This window comes from Synchiropus splendidus, chromosome 15, assembly GCF_027744825.2.
Source record: "Synchiropus splendidus isolate RoL2022-P1 chromosome 15, RoL_Sspl_1.0, whole genome shotgun sequence".
Classification (NCBI taxonomy): domain Eukaryota; kingdom Metazoa; phylum Chordata; class Actinopteri; order Syngnathiformes; family Callionymidae; genus Synchiropus; species Synchiropus splendidus.
This window is the reverse complement of record NC_071348.1, coordinates 11,552,301-11,572,576: the sequence shown is the minus strand read 5'-3', so window position 1 is coordinate 11,572,576 and position 20,276 is coordinate 11,552,301. Positions and strand designations below refer to the sequence as shown.

The window sequence follows — 20,276 nt, the reverse complement described above, 5'->3', positions numbered from 1 at the left end:
AACTTCCTTCGTAATGATAGCGTTTACCTCTGAACGGAAGATCTTCCTGTTTGTCTTATAAAACATTGTGCTCGCAGCAGCTGAGGCACAGAGTCACGCTGGCACACACCCAGCGAGTAAACACACCGGCAGACAAGCAACTGCCACGCACTCCTGAACACATCTGTCGGCTGCTGCACGAGCATGGCAAGAATCACGTGAAATGCCAGCTTTCTTTGTTTAAGCACTTTGTTGATGACTTGGATGGAAATATTTTCATTGGTAAATGATTCGCGGCTGAGTTTGCAAATGTGTAACGGCAGCTGAAGCAAAACAACTTCACCCCAGAGGCGATAGATGGGACTACACACCATCCCATGCTACAGTGGAGGCTTTAAATTTAAGGGAAAACTGGGGTCGCAGGCCAGTTGGAAAGCAGCTGAATGAAAAGTCTGGAACCATGGTTGTTGTTGCTGTAGCTTCAAACTGTCTTTTATACAAAGAAATATTTGCTCATATTTTAATCATGATGACAAACTTGCCCGAGATTAAAACATTTCTAAGGATAATTTCAAGGCTTAGAAATTGCAGGAGTAAAGAACAGAGAGGAAGAAGAGAAACTGAAGAGCAGAAATGGGAATATAATGATCAGCGATGAGCTACTAGCACTGGACATGCTGTGAAGCTCTTCCTGACTCGGGGTGTTGCTGTGCTGAGGTGATCGTGTAACAGCTTCCAAGTTCGTGAGAGATGGTGTTACCTCCTCTGACGTAACTGGCAGCAATGAAAATCAACCAATCTGGTCCTAAACTGGGTGAACTCCAACACCAGCGTCTTCCGGTCAAAGACAGTGAGGAGTGTGACGTGTTTTTAACAGCATTGCAACACAGAATCGGGTTCAGCGGGGAGTTTACTCTCTACGTTTCTATTTATTTCTCAGCAGGGACCCACACTAATCCATTCTAATGAAACTTGGCTGAGAGGTAAGGCACAGGCTGTTAAACTCTTTAATAGTCCATTTTGGTGACTTATACTACAGCGGATGTTGGAATTCAGAAGGCACATTTACTGCAACATTTTCTTTTTAAATCAGTTCAGTGGAAATTGATTCAATTTATTGAGATTATTTGAAGATGCTTCAGTAGTTTTCTTCTAGTCTCATATTAACGGCAAATAAGAAAAGAAAGAGGCTGGAATTTGTATGTTTTCATTGGATTTCTCTGTGAACCATTGGTTCATTTTTCATGTAGTCAAATAATAATATAATATAATATAATCAAGAAATTAATTTAATGCCAAATTTAATGCTTTAAATGCAAATAAATGTGCGATAAAAATGATAATATTGTGTGGTTTCCTGGTTCGAGGGCACATATCTATTTGCTTTGTGTGTGAAAGATTGAGTTTTCGATGAAGAAGTGTGGATGTATGTTGGAATGATGCATGTATCTGCCTCACCAAAGGCCATCCATCCAAACCATTGTTTGTACCTCATTGCCATTCATTTTAAAGCAACATGACCGTGGTTCAAGCGACCAAGAGTTTGGGCCAAAAATCTGGGGGTCATGTGGGTCATCACACTAGCTTCATATTTGGTACAACCCTCCCCTCACCACTCATGAATTTGGGGCTCAATTCAGAGTCTCCTAACCTGTGATCTGTGTTTGTCCCTGTGGATTGAAGGAGTTGGCTGCCGTGTTGAGAGTCGGTCGTGGACCTTGAGTTGGAACAGTCACCCGCACCCTCATCCTCTCCAATTCGCTGAGGCGGTCTGAGAAGAGGCCGGTCTTAGGCGGGTCCTCAAGTTTCTGCCGATGCCCTGTCCAAATACGGTTGGTCATTAGTGTGGAGAAGTAGCCGCACGGCCATGTTTCATCTCTACCAATATCTGCAACCATGGAAGGCAATCACGCTGTCACACAGATAACATTTTAGCTCTCGGCCAACGGCTTGTGATATCGCAGAATCTGCCAAAGCCTTCGCAGTAAACATCGTCTGCTGACATAAACACAGAAAATGTCAAGAGCGTTTCGGAAAATGTGTGCTGCGTCCTGACACTGTGGCTGGCAGTGATGTCCCACAGCATGTGAGAGCGCACGGTTCAACTGGGAGGCAAGAGTGAAAGGTTGCATGCATGTTTAGGTTTGACCTGAGGCTTCTTCCCCAGGTAAACACAAGCTCTCACGCCACCATCTCATTATCCCCACAGGAACCGTAGCCTATGCCAGATATATAATGTCAGCTCCCTTCCTGCATTCCTTTGCGGATACACCCTCTATTTTTGATCCCTTTTTTTTCCCGTTTTCATCACTTCCCAAGTCGTGACACACAATCCTGCCTTCTCAAAATTGGCAAAAACACAAGCTGTCCACTCCAATCCGCCAACTCTGAAAGCCCCTTTAGGGGTACAAAAGTGCCAAGATGTTGTCTACAGCGTGGAGAAGCGTCTCGGGAGGAAAGAGGACTGTTTTAACTACTGACACAGTGTCAGTGAGTCTGTCTGCCCGCGCAACAGTTCCCGTGTAAAGCAGGAATCAAACAGAGCGAAGCAGAACCTCCTGCAGTGACTGGCGGGGCTCCAGCTGGCACGGAGAAAAACGGTGAGCGTTTTTAGAATCCTGCCCAACCTGCCTGCTGCTGCTGCTGCCGGGAACAAAGAGCTGACACCTAAACAAGCGTGCTAACTGGATGTCAAAGAGGAAGCCGGGGAGAGATCTCATGACGGAAAATGATTAATCATTTCGTTCATCTGTCATTCGGACATCTGATTCTGATCAGAGATTTAACACGACTGGATCCAGAACAGATGCATTTATATAGACCTCGGGGTTGCACGAATGGAATTCAATTGGGTCGAATGTTTTCACACCCCAAAATACACACATTGGCTATCACTTTAGAGTCGGTCAAAAGGGGTTTCCAAGGGTTGGAAGCTAAACAAGCTGCTAAAATGATAGAAAATAAAATGATTTTGAAGCTTCAACTGTCAACGTCCGTCTTGGTTTCTGTTACTTTTAGCATCTGCAGCGAGTAACGTTGAAGTGACCGGCTCCTGCTAACCTCTCTGGAAGTTACTGCTCACTCATCAGAGCAGATGCAGTCTCTGTGGGATGAGTTGCTCAGATTTGTTCTGATTTAGACATTAGGAATTTAACTTCAGTTAAAAGTCATATCTGTTTATTTTCCGACTTCAAATATTTCCAGTTGTCAGCTGATGAATAAGGGAGTTAACCATCATCTTGGGACTGATTCGCTGTTTTGCGCAAGGCTAATCTCAATCCTGTCTCGCTACAACTAGAGAGGAACAAAATATTTGTATTGTGTCATGAATGTTAGCGCATGTAATCCTCATTTAGTCCATCATCTGGACCTCACAAAAACACACCAAAATATCCTTCCTTCAAATGTAGAAAGCTGCTCTGACTCAACACGAAGGTTTGAAACCCACTTCTAGTATTTTTGTCATGTTAACATGCTAATCCGAGAAGCTAAGCTCATTTCCAGAGGCTGACTTTCGCAATGACGCTATCGAGGCTCCTTTGTTTGTTCTAGTGCAGGGTGTCAACTCAATCACGCCAAATTCTTCCACTCAAGTCATGGGCTGAACTAAATTTCATATTTACCAAACCACCCACAACAGACACTCCTTCAGCAGGAAATGCAGTAGCGTTTTATCTTTTAGTTGTTGGAGGATAAAGCCAACATATTTACCTTTGTGTTTGTCCTCCTTTACCAAACACTACCTTCGGATAAACAACACTCCACAAGCTTTTCATCAAGATCATTTCATTAGAAAAAAATGAATAAATAAATAGTGGAAGTTATTGGAAGTTTGGGCCGCATACCATGACTTTTTGGGCCATTTTGGGCCCTGGCCTTAAGTTTGACACCAGTGTTTTAGACAGATCTGGAGCTTATTTAAATGGTCGGTAGGTGGAAATTAAAGAATCAACTTTTCAGCTTCATGTACATATATTCACTGTCTAAACACACTGAACTTTATCACTCTTGTTTCAGGACCATTCTGATGCGTCCCTGAAATGCTTGACTTATAATTCGGGCCCGGTCACATGGACCACTTTGGGAACTTCTTCACTGAAATCTTCGGACAAATGAAGCTTTGATCCACCCCAGTGAGTTCAATCTTGATTTACAGTTCCCGAAATGATATTAAAGACCATATGACTGACTACAAAATGAATTTATTCTGGAATTTTAATATCAAATGCTGCTGCTTGGCAGTGACGTAGGACTGGTGGCAGTAAAAAAAAAAAAAAAAAAAAAAAAAAAAAAAAAAAGTCCGTGACAGTCAGACGGATCACAATTTTATTAGGGTGACGTGAGTGCACTCATGCAAATCTAAAAATAAACAGTAAATCTTGTTCCTGGTTTCTTTTGGAAGGCTCACAATGATCGGCTTCTTTAATACCACAACCTATTTTTTTAACAGCATAATACTTCATTAATATCATTCCTCTATTATTTTTTGCTGGAAATGTATGCCTCCCACTGGCATTCCTCGTCCCTCCGAGCCGGCCGTGCCCAGTCAATCATAGCTTTCCGTTTTAAACAGACAAAATTTCTATTTAAGAAAAAAAAAGGAGCGGGACACAGTGCGGGCTTTGTGCAGTCCGTTTCCTAGTGATGGGAATAAATAGCATCAGGAGATGAGGGGAGCTGAAGAGAGACGGGGGAGAGAGGAAGACACCCCGATGACCAGTATATTAGGACTGTTGAATGAAGGCATGAGTGAAGTGCGCACAGCTAGTATGCCAGTGTCAGGCTCAGAAACACAGATTTCAATGAAGGTTTGAGCCTTGATAAAGGGAGAATAGCATTATATTTTGGAGGTGTTCTGGATCGCCATCAGGATCCAGGTGGTTTTTGAAGGCTTCTTCACAGGGGGACTGGAGAAAACACAAGTAGTTTGAGAAGTTTTCCACCCTTTTAGCAGCAAGTAAGTGACATTTAAATATCACCCACTGAAAACATACCGTGAGTGGAGAGGAGCAGACAAATCGCTCACTAAGAAGAGGGTACTTGTGACTGGAGCAGGCAGAAAAACAAACTGTCTGTCATTCATCATGCCTTTTTTTTTTTTAGTGGACGCTCACAATTCTTTTTTTTTTTTTTTTTCATATGAATAAGTCTCTGTTGTCCAACAGAGCCGCAGTGTTTACTCAGGAGAGACGGTACTTTTTCTGGTGGTCAACTGAACTTTTGGGCTAAACATCATTATAATCCATTTGACCAGCTATTCATTTTCAGTGTTTCAAAATAGCCTGGAAGAGAAATATTTGTTTGCGTAAGCAAGTCTGAGTGAATCTTTGTCATCGCTTAGTGTGTAAGCAGTGAGAGTCCGTGGCTTCATGGATTGTCTGTTACCTGCACAATAACAAAACAAGATGGCACACAGCTCGAATGTGATGTGACAGCAAGTAAAAAATAAAAAAAATGTCTCAACGGTAGAGATATGTTGAGCAGGGTGTTATCAGATCAGAATTCAAATGTGTATGCCTACTTTTTTTCTCGGTCGGTTGGTCATTATACAACTGGAAGTGAGACAACGGTGGTTGAATCACTTCCTAATTTTGTGAGCCAGTGCAAGTGAATTCTCCAAACAGGTATTTGTAGAAACTGCTGAGGAAGCCCACAGAAAGACCTTCTCATTGTTAGAGTTCACTATGAACGCTTTGCAGTTAGGTAAAAGGAGACATTATTATATGTTTTCACCTTTCTAGGAATAGGCAGATAAGATTAGCTTAATACAATGGTGCCACGTTTGACTCCATTCTTGAGGCTAACTGCTGCAGAGTGTCACCCACATGCAGAAAACAGAGCGGTGATGTCATGACTAGTCAACACAAGAAGACGTCAGCGACTTATTTTATAGTTTAAGCCCCGCCCTCTAAAATTTGTCCGCACGCTCTCTGGTCATCATAGTCTTCAGCTCCATGTTATTGTCTCCCTCAAAGTTAGTTCGAGTGGATGCTGGTTTCCAGCGACTTGCCTCTGTCTGTCGAGTTCCATGAACAAAGTAGGTCAATCTGCAAGGCGGCAGGTTTAAATAATTGTTGCCCTTTGTTGCTATCAGCAGAGTTGTGAATGCTACAAACCACTACTGTCAGCTTCCTGTACATTTCACTTCCGCATCTTGTTGAATTTTTGTCAGTGTACGGCACTATAATAACCGTTTGTTGCAACAAATGACGCTTGAAACTACTGTTGGGTAGATGAGGTTTCATGAAACAGTAATGCAGGGTTCAAGAAACACTGTCGTAATTTTAAGAGGCCACTAGACTGCGCTCTTTCTTTAGAAATGAGGTCAGGTTTCATTGAATTAGGCGTTCAAGTCCAAACATTTTATTTCATTTATTTTGAAAATCAGGACTCTGTTTCATGAAACCTCATCAACCCATCACTTCCTGAAAATTCGTTGCCCCAAAAATGTTGCTCCCATATTTGTAGTCCAACAGCTACTAGTGCTGCATCGCATTGACACAACATGAAAGTTAGCCAACACATGAAGCCTGTTGAAACCACCTTTAAAAACATAGTTGCGTTTTTTTCTTCACTACATCAGTACGGAACTGCGTCAAAAGAAATCAATGCGACAGTCAGATTTGGCGACTTTTCCCAGTCACTTCAGAATCCTGAAAACTACTTTAGAAAGTACAGTGTGCAAACACCCCCCGACTGGATCCGCTTGGCCATTTGATTTTCTTTATTTGTATATAAAAGCTGAAAGCCAACCATCATATTTAGAACTAATTTTCACTCCAAACAGTCAAACCTCAAGTTTATTAGTTTAGTGGCCGTGACAGTAAATACAGTTTCTCACCACTTAATTACACCTTTTAGAGGACAACTGTTGCCAAACACAAGACGACTCAGCTGTTTTATCAGAATGCTCGGGGGTGGCGAAGCGAGCGGGGGAGTGTTTAAAGGAGCGGGAAAGGCGGATGATTTCACTGCCGTAGGGAAAGTCCCTCAGATTCCCATCATCCCTGTGAAAACAGCGGAGATTTTCGATAGCGTCTGCCACTTCCCTGCCCAGCCAGCACCCGGAAACACGGACAGATTCAGACCAGATGTGGGCTTCTCTCACACACATAGAAACACAGCCGGGAGTGGACGCCTGAGTCTGCGCATGAGCAACACAAGCTCCTACATGAACCGGTACACGCCTAAAATGATTAATGGCGATTAAGTAACACTTCTATTGATAGTATCTTCGGTCCCAGTCAGGCCCACTGATCCTAGAATACTATTATTATAGCCGGAGACACATGTCTGGATTTATCCTGCCCCTGCGGATCTGATAACAGCTGGTGCAAGAAGATAAACAGAATGAAAAACCCACTGCGGTGCTGAATCAGATTTGATGGACGATTTCGATTTTGAATCTGCACCAGTGAATAATTTCCTATAAGATTCCAGTCGACCGGCGGGTGGTTTACTTTTACATTTTGTGGAAGTTATTGCAAAATGGGAATATGACAAATGCGCAAACGTCAGTACCAGTCATTAGCACGTGTTGGTAACAAGACTGTAATAACGCAGTTTAAACTCACAAAATAAAATGTGACAGACTTCTCCATGCCAAATTAAACATAACTTATGATTTCATAATCTGGAGCGAAAACCATCCATTCTTCCTTTTGATTCTATACATTTACTTTCGGTTCTAAAATGAGCAGAATTACACTCTTAAACAAGGGTGATTTTCACCAATAAAAAACACATTAAAGAAGCATCTAGCTGGAATTTAGACTGAGTGCTCTCTTATGGTTTTGATGGTACACTGAATAATAATAAGCAAACTCACCGAGGTTCCATAAAATGGCATAAAAAAAAAGAAAAAAAGTTGAATTTGAAGGTCAGACTTGAACTTGATCAAATGACTTGGCAAGCTATAGATGAAACTAGATGAGGGAAAATAAGTCTGACTTAGTTGGAAAGTACACTCACGAAAACAAAACAAGTTCTTAGCACGCCGTCTTTCACTTTCATTTCACCCTCTTCTTTCCATTTATAAGACGGATGATGCTAAAGCAACTCACTCACTCAAAAGGACTTCAAAATGATGTTGAAGTTTTGTGCTTGGAGGCTTTACTAGCCATGTTATTTTTTAACTATCACACATCCACCCCTCTAAAATTGTACTTCTGCATTCTGCAAACCTGCATGTCTTCTAAATATTCACTCCAAGTTGGCTTTTATTCCTTAAGATCACAAGCGACATACAGTAACGAAAGGGCTAATTTCACGTTGAGAGCTACAGCCTCATGCCAAATGGTTCCGTAACATCAAGTAAAAAGTGCAAAACACCTTATAAAAAACATCAACAACATATTTAGATTAAGTTGGGAGCTAGGGTGGAGGCTAGTTATAAGTTTCAATGAAGTTTAAAATGTACTCAAAGCCTCTGTTTTTTTCTGATGATACAGTGGCTGCGTGACACACAGTACAAACAAAAAGGATGCTACAGTTACAAGTCAAACTACTTGTCTGACAAACATTTGCGTAGTTTTGCTGCCAAACACGGGCAGCAACCTGACAGCTCTCGTCAGGTTGTAGGTGGGTTGTGAGTACCAGTGCCATTTAAAATACACCTGAACTTTAGCCTTATTTTGTTTTTTCCTCTTGTGATTCTCTCCATCAGCGCTTGGCATTTTTAACCTATATCAAGCAAGAACTTCAAGGACTTTTTGCTGGAGCCACGTAGCTGATGCTAACTGCGGTTAGCCGCAGTCTGCCACCAAGGATGGATCGCTGAAATAATTTAGTCACAAAATGTCAATAGCGTTGTGTATTTATAAAGACTAAATAATTCACTTTATATTGAGATTGAGGTTCACGTGCATTAAGTGAAAACCGATATTTGTTTTTGCCATCGTCGCCCGGACCTAGCTTAGGGCTTCACTTTCTGCATCTCTAATAGCTATGTTCGCGGTGAAGTGCTGTATGCATGATGCCATCCGGGCTACAGAGGCCTGTGGAATTTTTCTTTCAAGTGAAATGATGCTGTAATAGTTGCATATGAATGAACAGTAATTACTGACTACAGAGCGAGCACTTTTGGGAAGGGACAACTCAGCATAAAGTAGAAAACCTCCGCAGTGCCGCTTCCAAAGAAAAAATGCCTTCTTACAGCCCGACCATGTAACGTGAGGAAAATGTGGGGAGCCAGTAAACCCTCAATAAATTAGATAATTTAGAAATTTGGCATCACAACATGCCCTCAAAGCGCTTCACTGTGGTTGATGATCACCGGTGGATGAATGTATCTTTGGGGCAGATTCAGAAAAGGCAGCCTGGATGGATTCAGAGTGTGTAACAGCGTCAGTCATCTCGCGCTGGAACAGCCAGTAAAAGCCGATGAATGAATACAGAGGGCCCATATTTTACCTTTTTATTTGGAGCCCTCACACTGGCTGTGTTGTTTTTGTGCACGCTCAGAAACAATGAATTATTTCAGGTGGCAATCTGAAGGTGGCCGAGCCAAGCGTTTGAGCGGAAAAAGTGTGCAGGGTGGGTGACAGCCAGACGCCCGGCCAACTATGGGGGTCTGCTACAAAGCCAACAGACATGAGGCGTGATGACTAAAACAGCAGTATACAGGGGAAAAAGAAGAAACAAGGAAAAAGGAGAAGAGAGGGGAGGTGTTGGAGATGAGGCAGCAAGCGATGGAGAGAGGGAGAAAGAGGGGAAAAAGGGAGCCAGGCTGTCGTGGAGCGCTGCCAGCCGTCTGTGTGGTCTATGCTTTCCAGCCTGGAGGAAACAAGCCAGGCAAGAGACGGGCACACACACACACACACACACACACACACACAAGCCTTACATACACTGCTACTCCCCACAATGATATATGATTTGAAAGTCAAAATACTCGACGTACACATATTTGATTTGACATAATCTCAAAGCGCGTAAATGCTGCCGTGAGCTGCGTATTCGTCTCGGACTGCAACTCTCCTCAGCTCCAGACAGCTCAAACAAATCACTGTGGATGTCAGTTTGTAAATCGTCAAAAAACTGGACAGTGTGTGTCTCTAAAAATCAGTTCGCATAAAACATTTTGACTTTTCATGTTTAGCTTGGAGCACTGACACGACGCTGCATGTGGCTGGACTTTGCTACCTTGTTCTCAGCTGACACATTCACACAAGTTGATAATCACAATTTAGACATGCTCTTTCTTCACCAGCACACGTGGTGCGCTCCGAAACGGAGGCGCGCTCCGACGCTAAAATCGCACCACCTTTCACCAAGACAGCAAGTTTTCATAAAACAGCAAATCATTTGTTCAGCACAAAATCTAAGTAAATTCTGCACATTGAAATCGTGTCGACTGAAGATGTTAATTTGGTTCGATCACTAACTATGGTGAAATAAAATATGTTCATTTTGAAGACGATAGAGCCCCAAAATTTTACTGACATTTCAATAGCTTTATGTATATATAAAGACTGAATGAGCCTCTTTATAAAGGCAGGGACCTTTTGTTGTTTTTAATCTTAAAAAGAGGTTGATGTATTCCCTCCTTCCTGGTTTTTAAAGTTGACTTATTTCAATTTGAGTTTCAGCTGGGTCTTTTATGGCTGCTTTTACTTGACGTTCAAGCAAAAACAAACTTTTTTTTAATGTATCTCTTCACAAGTCACATGCCTTCCTCTTTACATCCCTTCCTCGCGCCATCCGTCCCTCCGGCTCAATGAGTCTGTGTTTTGCGTCGCAGACTTGGCACCTCTTCAAGGAACTCCATGAGACATTCAACTGACTTACTGCCTCTGGAAAAGCCTGAGCACTTTTTCTCTGCTGTCCCCCCCTTCCCTCTCCTCCCTCCCTGCTTCCATTCCTTTTCTTATGGTGAGTTTTATTTGTCCGGCTCCCATTGTTAAAAACTGCTGCTTCGAATGAGGCTAGTTCGCTGTTTGTCAAGACTCGCGATGGGTGGTTGAAATGAAGTTTTAATTACCTGGAAGTTTGACAAACAGTGCGCTCTATTTTCTGAGCAGGTTGCTCGGGGGCAGTGAACGATCAACCTCGTAAATTTAAAGACTACCGAGGGGTGAGGCTGAATTAAAATGACTCACTACTTCGGTATCTCATAGTAAAATATAATCAGAGCTCACTAATGTATCTGATATTTTCTAAAAGCCTGACATGAGGGGAGCACAAGTGCTTGTTATGACATGTGCAAGCGATGACAATGATCTCGCTGTTGTCTTCCAGCCCAGCGGTGTTGGATTCTATTTTCCCTGCTCGCACTGTTTACGTCTGCTCTGTGTGCATGTGACCTGCGATGCTGCTGTATATGAGCCTTTAGTTGAAAGCCTGTCGATACAGTTTGGGCAAATAGAAGCAGGAATAATCGCACGCACTAGTTTGCGTCATAAATTCCTTTTTGACTAGTGGACCTGCCGCCGGCTGATCTGAGGAATAAAGCGTCCTTTTAAGAAGAGGACTCCTTCTTGTGAATTTCAGAAATTCAATAGAAAAGAGTGGTTTTGAGGATTATTAACCGAGGATAACTTAAAAAGAAAATATGGTTTCCAGCGTCTCTCTAGAGAACCTCATCACCAGAATAGTGCTTTTGTCAATGCAGCTACCTTTTTTACAATACAGCAACTGTTAAAAAAAAAAAAAAAAAATGACGCATGGTACTTCCTTGTTACCAACAAGTAAATATTTGTAATCTGAGCTACAACACCCTTGTGTTTGTTCTCCCAAGGAGATTAATAAGCGCAAACAGAATCAAATATGCAATAGTTTTACGATAAAAACGAATATTATTGAAGCATATTTTAGGGACTGCTCTGATAAGTTTGGAAAAAAAAAGGTTCCTGCTAGGAACTCCAATTTCCTCCCACAGTTCAAAAACACACGTTTTTATTGGTGACTCTAAATCTTGTGTCAAACTCAAGGCCTGGGGGCCAGATGAAGCCAGTTTTAGGCAGCCAGAAGGAGGTATAAATACATGCAGTTGAAATCAAAAGGTCACCAAAAACTGGCTCACCAACTAAGCAAGTGGAAATTATGACCTAGAAAAACTAGTGTTAAGCCTTGCCAAGTCACGTGCTAGCAAGTGGAGATCATAAATGCTGTAAATATTGATGGAGCAAAAAAGGGATTGGGATCGAATGCTTGTGTTGCTGAAGTCCGTAGTGAAGGAGAGCAATATGACTGCCTTATGCTAAAATTTGACTTCAAAATGAGTGAGTGTTTATATGAGGAAGACCAGGAAGAAGAAGCAAACGCATTGAAGGACAAGTTGCTTTTTTGTGATTATCAGCGGGTGACACCAAAGTCACAAAAGCGTTTGTGTTGGCTGAGAGCTTCTCTCGAACCGCTGATATTCTCTGCAGATCCAGAGTCAACCGGGGCCCCTTAACCAGACTTGTTAACACCCTGACCAAAACCAAACCAAGACACGACCCCATCCCCAAATCCCCGCTCTCCAAATCTGGCGGCTAAAAGCCGAGGCAAGCCTGACCACTAAACCCCCGCCCTCCACACACACATGCTGCACACAATTATCAATGTGAAATACCGCAGTATGTTTGACGCCCCAACAGCCATTGTCACCTCCTGTTTGTCTGTCATCCATTAACTCTAATGAGAACAGTTGGTTTGGACAGAAAAACCGTGTCGATTCTGTTATTACAGCGCCGCTATTATCGCTCAGGAAGTTTGTCTCAGCTGGCTATGGAGCAGCTGAGAGCAGACAGAACCACCTATAAAAGCATATTGGTTTAAACAGCCACTCCCTGTCTATTAGCTTAAAATGACATTTAATGAGGCCTATTAGCTTTAGTCATAATCAGCACGGTGGCTGCTCTAATGACACCAACAACAGTGCGTGTGTGTGTGTGTGTGAAAAATGTCAACGGTTGGTAGCAGCCGCTGCAAGACGTGTTGCGTATCCCGCCATGACTTGTCAGTGCAGTGGCAAACCACAGAGTAACCAAGAGCTGTCAAGCCATTAAGCACAATACGAGCCGCAGAAACCGAGTTAGCCTCATGCTAATAGCTAAGTGGCCAGAGGGACCTGACTAACCGCTTCACTTCACCCGCACGCACACTCGCAGTGAACTTTTCGTACCGCAGATCTAGCCACGCCATTAATTCACTGCAGCGATAGGCGCCTTTCCTGGGTGGTCGCCATACAGAGCGAGGAAATGACATTCTCGGAGGAGACTCATATGGCCGCCATAAGTTTCATCAAACGCACCAAAATATCCCTTCGGAGTGAGACACCCGCAAGCAGGCAAGTCATTAACAGCGCGTAAAAACTGTCAATAACTTCTGGAAAAACACTTTAAACGATCAATTAAAAAACAAGGGGGTTTTAACTGCCGCGTTCTAAAGTTGTGCGCCTTCGTCAGCTTATTCGCCCCTTTAAATAAAACAAAAATAAAACAAGCATCTCCTGGATACAGAAGAGGATTAGGGCCAGTGAAGAAAAAAACAAAAGGCAGAATTCTGACTTTAATCTCAAAATTATGATTTAATCTCAGAATTCTGACTTAATTCTCAGAATTTTTTCCCTCAGAATTCTGACTGTAAAGTGAGAATTCTGACTTTTTTTTCTCACAATTCGGACTGTAAATTGAGACTTTTTCTCAGAATTCTGAATGTAAAGTAAGAATTCTTTTTTCTCATAATTTTGACTTTAAATGAGAATTCTGACTTCTTTCTCAGAATTCTGACTTTAAAGTGAGAATTCTGACTTTTTTTAAATCAGAATTCGGACTTTAAAGTGAGACTTCTGACTTTTTTTTAAAATCAGAATTCTGACTTTTTTTCCTCAGAATTCTGGCTTTAAAGTGAGAATTCTGACTTTTTTTCCCTCATAATTCTGACTTTTATCTCAGAATTCTGACTGTAAAGTGAGAATTCTGACTTTTTTTCTCAGAATTCTGACTGTAAATTGAGACTTTTTCTCAGAATTCTGACTGTAAAGTAAGAATTCTTTTTTCTCATAATTCTGACTTTCAGTGAGAATTCTGACTTCTTTCTCAGAATTCTGACTTTGTGACGTTGAGCAATGAATTATGGGGTCATTCTGAATTCTGAGATTTAAGTCTCACTCTAAAGTCAGAATTCTGAGATTTAAGTCTCAACTAAAGTCAGAATTCTGAGATTAAAGTCTCACTTTCAAGTCAGAATTCTGAGATTTAAGTCTCACTCTTAAGTCAGAATTCTGAGATTTAAGTCTCACTTTAAAGTCGGAATTCGGAGAAAAAAGTCAGAATTCTCACTTTTTTCACCTAATCCTCTTCCGTACCTGGATGCTGTGGTTGTTTGCAACACTAGTTTCATGATGTTTTTCATAATCCTGCAAGTTTGTGACCGTGGCTTTTCCAAATTGACCTATGAACCTAGGAGAGTCCCACAGATTCAGTTCATTTTCATAGTTTAAACACTGACCGCTCCTCTTCTTTTGAGACTAGTCGCTAACAACTTTCCTTCTCCTGGCGATCGGCCACAGAGTGCCAGTGTATGCTGCGATCAACACAGCCCACTGTTCAGTCTGGACCCCTCCCGAAGCCCTCCGCGCACCAAAGGCCTCCTAATTACGCACTCGTTTAGCGCAAAATAGAGCTGTAATGGCGGACAAAGCCGCCGCCAGTCAATGAAGCGTTCACAGATACAATCACAGATCTGGAGAGGGGGCCGGTGTTCCCAGTCGGAGGCTTCGTGCTGGAACCTGGAGGAGGGGATGCGCGCGCTAAGAGGGCACATGTGTGTTTTGCCACCCTCCGACCTCAGCTTAATGACCCTTGAGAGGGAGACGTGTTCTGGCTGAGGTTTGTGGGTAATTTACACCGCTGCTGCAAATCTGACCACTTAAAGCAAAGTAAGAAAGTTCAGAGGTTACCTAGTATGACATCGTCACTTTTGTCTAAATTAGCGTCCGACGAATGGGGCTCTCAAGTTCAAGATGTCGTGAGGAAATTCACCGTGTTTCACTGATGTAACCTCCGCAGAGAGAAAGCAGTGTTGCAGGTTATATTCCACCATTATTCATTGCAATGGGAGTCAAGCCATAGCATGCCGTGTTGACGTCGGTTCCGCGCCGTGGCGTCCGAGCTACTGCGGTCACGCTAGTGCTTGTCAAATGTTTGCAGAAATTAATGAGCAAAAATGTATACAAATATTTGTTTATGGTTTCGCTATGGTGTGGCCTGAAGTGAACTGAATTTTTATAAATGGTTTCCATAAGATTAGGGATGGGAAATGACATCCAAGGTAATTGAAACCTTACTGTTTAGAAGTTGTACAAAGTTTTCCACTTAGTCGGTCAAAACCAATGTGTCTACTTTACATTTAACCCCAATATAAGGTGTCTTAAAATGTGTTCTCAACTTGTATCAGAGCTACAATGAAAAGTTGAATCATAGCCTTGTGAAAAATGTATAATAATAATAATAGTAATAATGACAATCATAATAATAATAGTGCCATAATAACAGAATGAGTGGTTTCACATTTGAAAACGCAAGACCAGAGGCAGCAACAGATACCTACGGCATGACGTACTTTATTGAATGGAATTTAAAGGGAATGACGTCAATGAAACAAAGAACAGGAGATTCATTTTCGAAGGTGTACCATCTAGATATACCAAGATTTTTACGTTTTCGTCTTCCGCGTGCCTAATGTGTGTGTTCTATATTGCGACTCCCATTTGAGTTAAGTGCTACCAACAATATTTAAAGCGCTGAAGAGGTACTGAGTTATAAAGTTAATGGAAATGTAGGAGGATCCATTTTGGGGAGAGAACAATAATAATGTTTGGGGAAATGAGTGGTTTGGCAGAGGTCTGCACTCTCTGAGTGCTTTTCCAGTGGTGCTGAACAACATGGACGTCGATATGACAGTGGGCTCTTGTGATTGGTTGGTTTCATGTGTTGAGATTTGTGGTTGGGAAGGGCAAAAGTGACGTGTGCAACTGCTGTAGCTTCACATGCAGGATGACAGGGGTAATTGATATAGTTGCTTTTTAGCAACATCTTGTTCATATCTCTATAGATATGGCAACATTCAATTTTCTAGGACACTATTTATGTAGTTCTTTGTATGCACATTTACCTAAACCTTTGGACTGGAGAACTTTTGCCAGTCATTCTAGCATGTGTATGTGCGGATTACAGATATTTCTTTGTCAGTAGTCGCATTAACAAAAACTCCTCTAGTGTCGAGCTCATATTACGTGAACCTCATATGCAGCGAGGATCGATGAGAGTTGGATGCGATAACAAGAGCCCTTTCAGAGTGTTTTCATTGCTAGTTCACAGTGTATATTCATTTTACATGATCCTTTATCAACGCTTGCCACTCAGAGACAAGAGCCTGATGTATTTAACATGGCCAAATGTTTGAACACTTATCGAGTTTCTTGCTAAAAGACTTCTGATTCACTTGGTTGAGCATGTCATGTCGACTGTCAGTGGGGTAGCGTTGCGCTTGACAGGCTTATCTCACTTGAGATTTGACACACAGGAAGTCTGACAGACAAGACAAAAAAAAAGTGGGTTGCACTGTGGTACGCACTGATGTACTCACATATTATTACTCGAGCTAGAGACGCTCCAAATAAACATTACCAATGGTGGAATTAGAAGGTTTAAAATGAATGAAATGCAATTTAATATGTGACACCTCAATGATCAAATTTAAGTTTTTAATCTATACACATAAGTTTTAAACTTCAGGGCGGAAGTTCCTGAAGACATGAGTAAGGATTTACTCACTTTCATCATGGATTTTTTAGTTATATGGATCGATTATTGGAAATTAATCTCAGCACATGACCCCAAAAGAAGATCAATCTACTTCTAGATTTCTAAAACAAAGGTGATTCTGGGTCGTCTCGACCCACGCGTCAAACGCAAGAGTTGCCATCCAAAACAGGCAGCTACCGGTGGAAGTATTGTGATATTTTTTAAGACTTCAAGTCATTTATAAACAATGATATTCACATCCGCTCCAAGCTAAATCGCAGCGCTTGTTCGGGACTCATCTGACACGGGACAGCAGATGCACAGGAAATGCTTTTGATCAAACACTCCAAAGCAGCAGGATGGAGGGAGAAGGAGAGGGTGTGGCTACGGCTTCATGTGCGTTTAAGGGCAAGGCCTTTTATTTCGGTGTGTGTGTGTGTGTGTGTGTTGATGAGCGCTGGATGTTGAGAGGCGATTTTGGCACCATGTGAAGGTTTCCTACAGCGGAGACTAATGTTGGTACTAATCCGACTGTCTCCTGGCTCCTCCGTGTCCTGGTGCCATATGTGATGAGGCGGCAGGACTGCTGGAGGATGTTTGTCATGTGATATTGTTCCCGAGACGCTGTGTGATGAGAATATGTTTTTCTTTTTTTATGAATAGGGAGAAGGGTTGAGAGAAACAGCTGCATGCCAGACCAGTTGGCACTGATGGCTATAGTAAAGTCTTTTTTTTTTTTTTTTTCCTGCTCGGTTGTTTTTATATGGACCATTAAAAGGAGCTGATGCTAGCACTCTGCTACCCGGTGTAGCCTTTCAGGAACGCTCAGCCTCATTTTTATTTCTGCTCTATCTTCTAATCCGTCCTGCTTACCTGTTTCCTGAGAGGTCAGTGTCATTACAACGCCGTATAAAAGCTTTCTATTTTAACAAGAGCAAAAGTTTCATGAAAGTTTTATTAGCACGCCACAGTTTTAGCATCCCAATTATCGCGACTTGTCTTGTGCGAAAACATCTTCTGTGGCTTTTGGGTTGAGCGCTCAAAAATGTAGGGCACTTTTTGGCCACATCAGCATCTTTTTTCGACTTTCAAATGATCACTGCTTTTGTATAGTTTCTGACTCTCTTATTATTATCCTTAAACCAGCATACTGCTAGCTCGTGCTTCATATAGCGCTTCATAAGAAGTAGCACAGCAAACGTCTCCAGCAGTTTGCACCAGCTATAGTGATTGACACGGCCCTTTAAAATATTGTTATAGAAATGGATCGAATGAAACCAAACAGGAAAAGAAAAATTACCTATTCATTGTTATAGTACAATAAAATAAATGTGATGAATTATTATCTTTTTGTTATGATCTGTGAAAAATATGTAAAAAGAACAGAATTGTCGTTCTGTACTTCACGAGATTCACTTGATATATAAATAAAATATATAATCATATCAACATATCGCAATGTTAAAATTCCAAAATTGACGCTGACACTGGCCGCAGTTGAAGACAGGGCCTGTAAATCTTCCGTTCAGCACATCAACATGTACTCACTCCTGGGCTCACGCGGTCCGTCCACGGTGACCTTTATGGCTCGGTGGTAAGTGGCCACTTGTGGTGGGTTGGTGAATACTGTGATTGTCAGCGTGAAGCTCTTGCCTGTGGTGACATCAAACAACATCAAATGAAATGCCATCCATGGAGACAATGACCTGCATTCATGGCTACACCATCCCCGAGTCACAAGTGTGGTTTGTGATCACGTAATAGCCAAGGCAAACTGGGAAAAGTCCACTTCACGGCGGACAAGTTCGGGGTTTCTTTTCCGGGTCTTTCGCTGTGATTTAATGCAAGATGGGCTGAGGGAGACAGTATCTAGTTATCCAGTCTGTCTCACTCGCAGTGAGTGGGCGAGACGGCATTTTAATAGTCACTTCCTTTCTTGATAATCCCCAGCAGTTGCTGCCTAGGGGTTGAGTGTGTGTAACTTCAACACGCACGCAGGAGGACGGCAAAGTCAGCAGCACTCACTTCTAAGGTATGCAAACGTGTCATGAAACCTAGGCAACCGACAAAGAAGCAGGAAGTCGGGGGGGGGGCAGGACTCATCAGAGCAGCTGTCCGCTGAGTCTCAGCCGTCCACTCGTGCGTGTCCTCGCTTCTTCCGCTTTACTGTAAACATGACCTCCAAAGCTGCGATGAGATAACACATCTAAGAGGTGACAGGTGTCCCGCATACCTGACATGGGGGGCATGTGGGTGAGACAATGCTGGCTCCAACTATTAATCTTTGATAAAGTGATACACCAGAAAAAGCTCCGTCATTGTCAGTCGCCAGCTGGTGATTCATCTAATTCGGGGCAATCCCACGTGCTGCTACACTGTTAACTCTGACCGTGCTTTCAACGGTATCCAGTTACGTGTCATCATACCTCGGTTCTGTTTCACCCCCGCGACTATCAATTCTGGTGCATCTCCAAACATGACTTTTAGACATCTGCAATCCTGCCTCTGTCGCTGCTCGGTGTTCATTTCAGACAGTAGTCTGATCTCCCCGGGGTCCTATGTCACTTCCTGTGGCAAGATTCTGTATCAGTGCAGAGAGGACGCGCCGTAGATTGCCATGGCAACAAGTCAACGAGTCCCTATATGCTGTTTGGAAAACCTCGGCAAGGTGGAGAGACCAAACATGGCTGTCATTTTCTTCAGTTTGGCTGAGGATTTATTACTGAAATAAGGACCTTGACCTTGAATAAAAGGTCAATAATAAAAACATACTTATAAGAGTCACTGAGTCTAAACCCCCCTTCTTCATTTAACTTTGTGGACGGCTGCTGTAGAGACGCCAACAAGTCTGTAATTTAAAATGAATAATTAAGAAAGAAAGTTTCAAAATATGCCATGGCACTTGCCAAACACGCAGGGAATGCAGCTCACTGGCAGGCACACGGAAGGCCGGGGGATATGCACACAGAGCCATCAGCCACAGGGCTGCAGCACCACCCAACGTGTTTATAAGCCTGAACTCTTCTAGGTCACGTCAGGTGAACGTTACACCACACCGTGAATGGAAACGACCGAAAGCATCAGACTTCCCAGAAAGTAAATGTCTTTAAAGATTAAGACCATGTGAACTCCGTCTGAAACGTTTATCTTCAGCTCAGAATTAACGCACAAAGATGTTCATTTAGAGGGAAAGAAAGTGGTCGCGGTGCGAGAACCCGCTCAGACTTAAAGGAGACGGGCGGCGGTAGTCGTGCTGGGAGTTAAAAAGATCATTATGTGGTTTCCATGTAGAGAATGTGACCACTAATCCACACCACTGAACCTAATAGCTCCCACCGAGGAGCCAGATCCGAGTGTTTCATCTCTCACCTCTGCCGCTGCGGCCCACAAAGCGCAGGTCGTTGAAGCGCGCCACTTGGTTCTTCATCACTCCGGAGGCGTTCCGCAGCTCAGCAGAGTAGTTCTCGTCGTTGCCTGCCATGACTGTCACCACCGTCCCGTCAGGTATGTCTCCCAGAGCCACCACCTGTAGTGCAACACAACACAACACGCAGTTCAGCCGCA

General features: G+C 42.7%; 1 protein-coding gene across 4 annotated transcripts in view; it reads right to left on the bottom strand.

Annotated features, from left to right (window-relative positions):
* The window catches only part of runx2b (RUNX family transcription factor 2b), a 51,930-nt gene that overhangs the window by 9,207 nt on the left and 22,447 nt on the right, over nt 1-20,276 (bottom strand). For 3 of the 4 annotated variants that reach the window (XM_053843690.1, XM_053843691.1, XM_053843693.1), the window contains 3 exons: nt 20,082-20,238; nt 18,261-18,365; nt 1,631-1,798 (listed from right to left, as the gene is read on the bottom strand). In XM_053843690.1, the coding sequence (XP_053699665.1) occupies nt 1,631-1,798; nt 18,261-18,365; nt 20,082-20,238 (430 nt within the window). The remainder of the gene's footprint in view (nt 1-1,630; nt 1,799-18,260; nt 18,366-20,081; nt 20,239-20,276) is intronic. The other variant, XM_053843692.1, reaches the window with a different exon arrangement.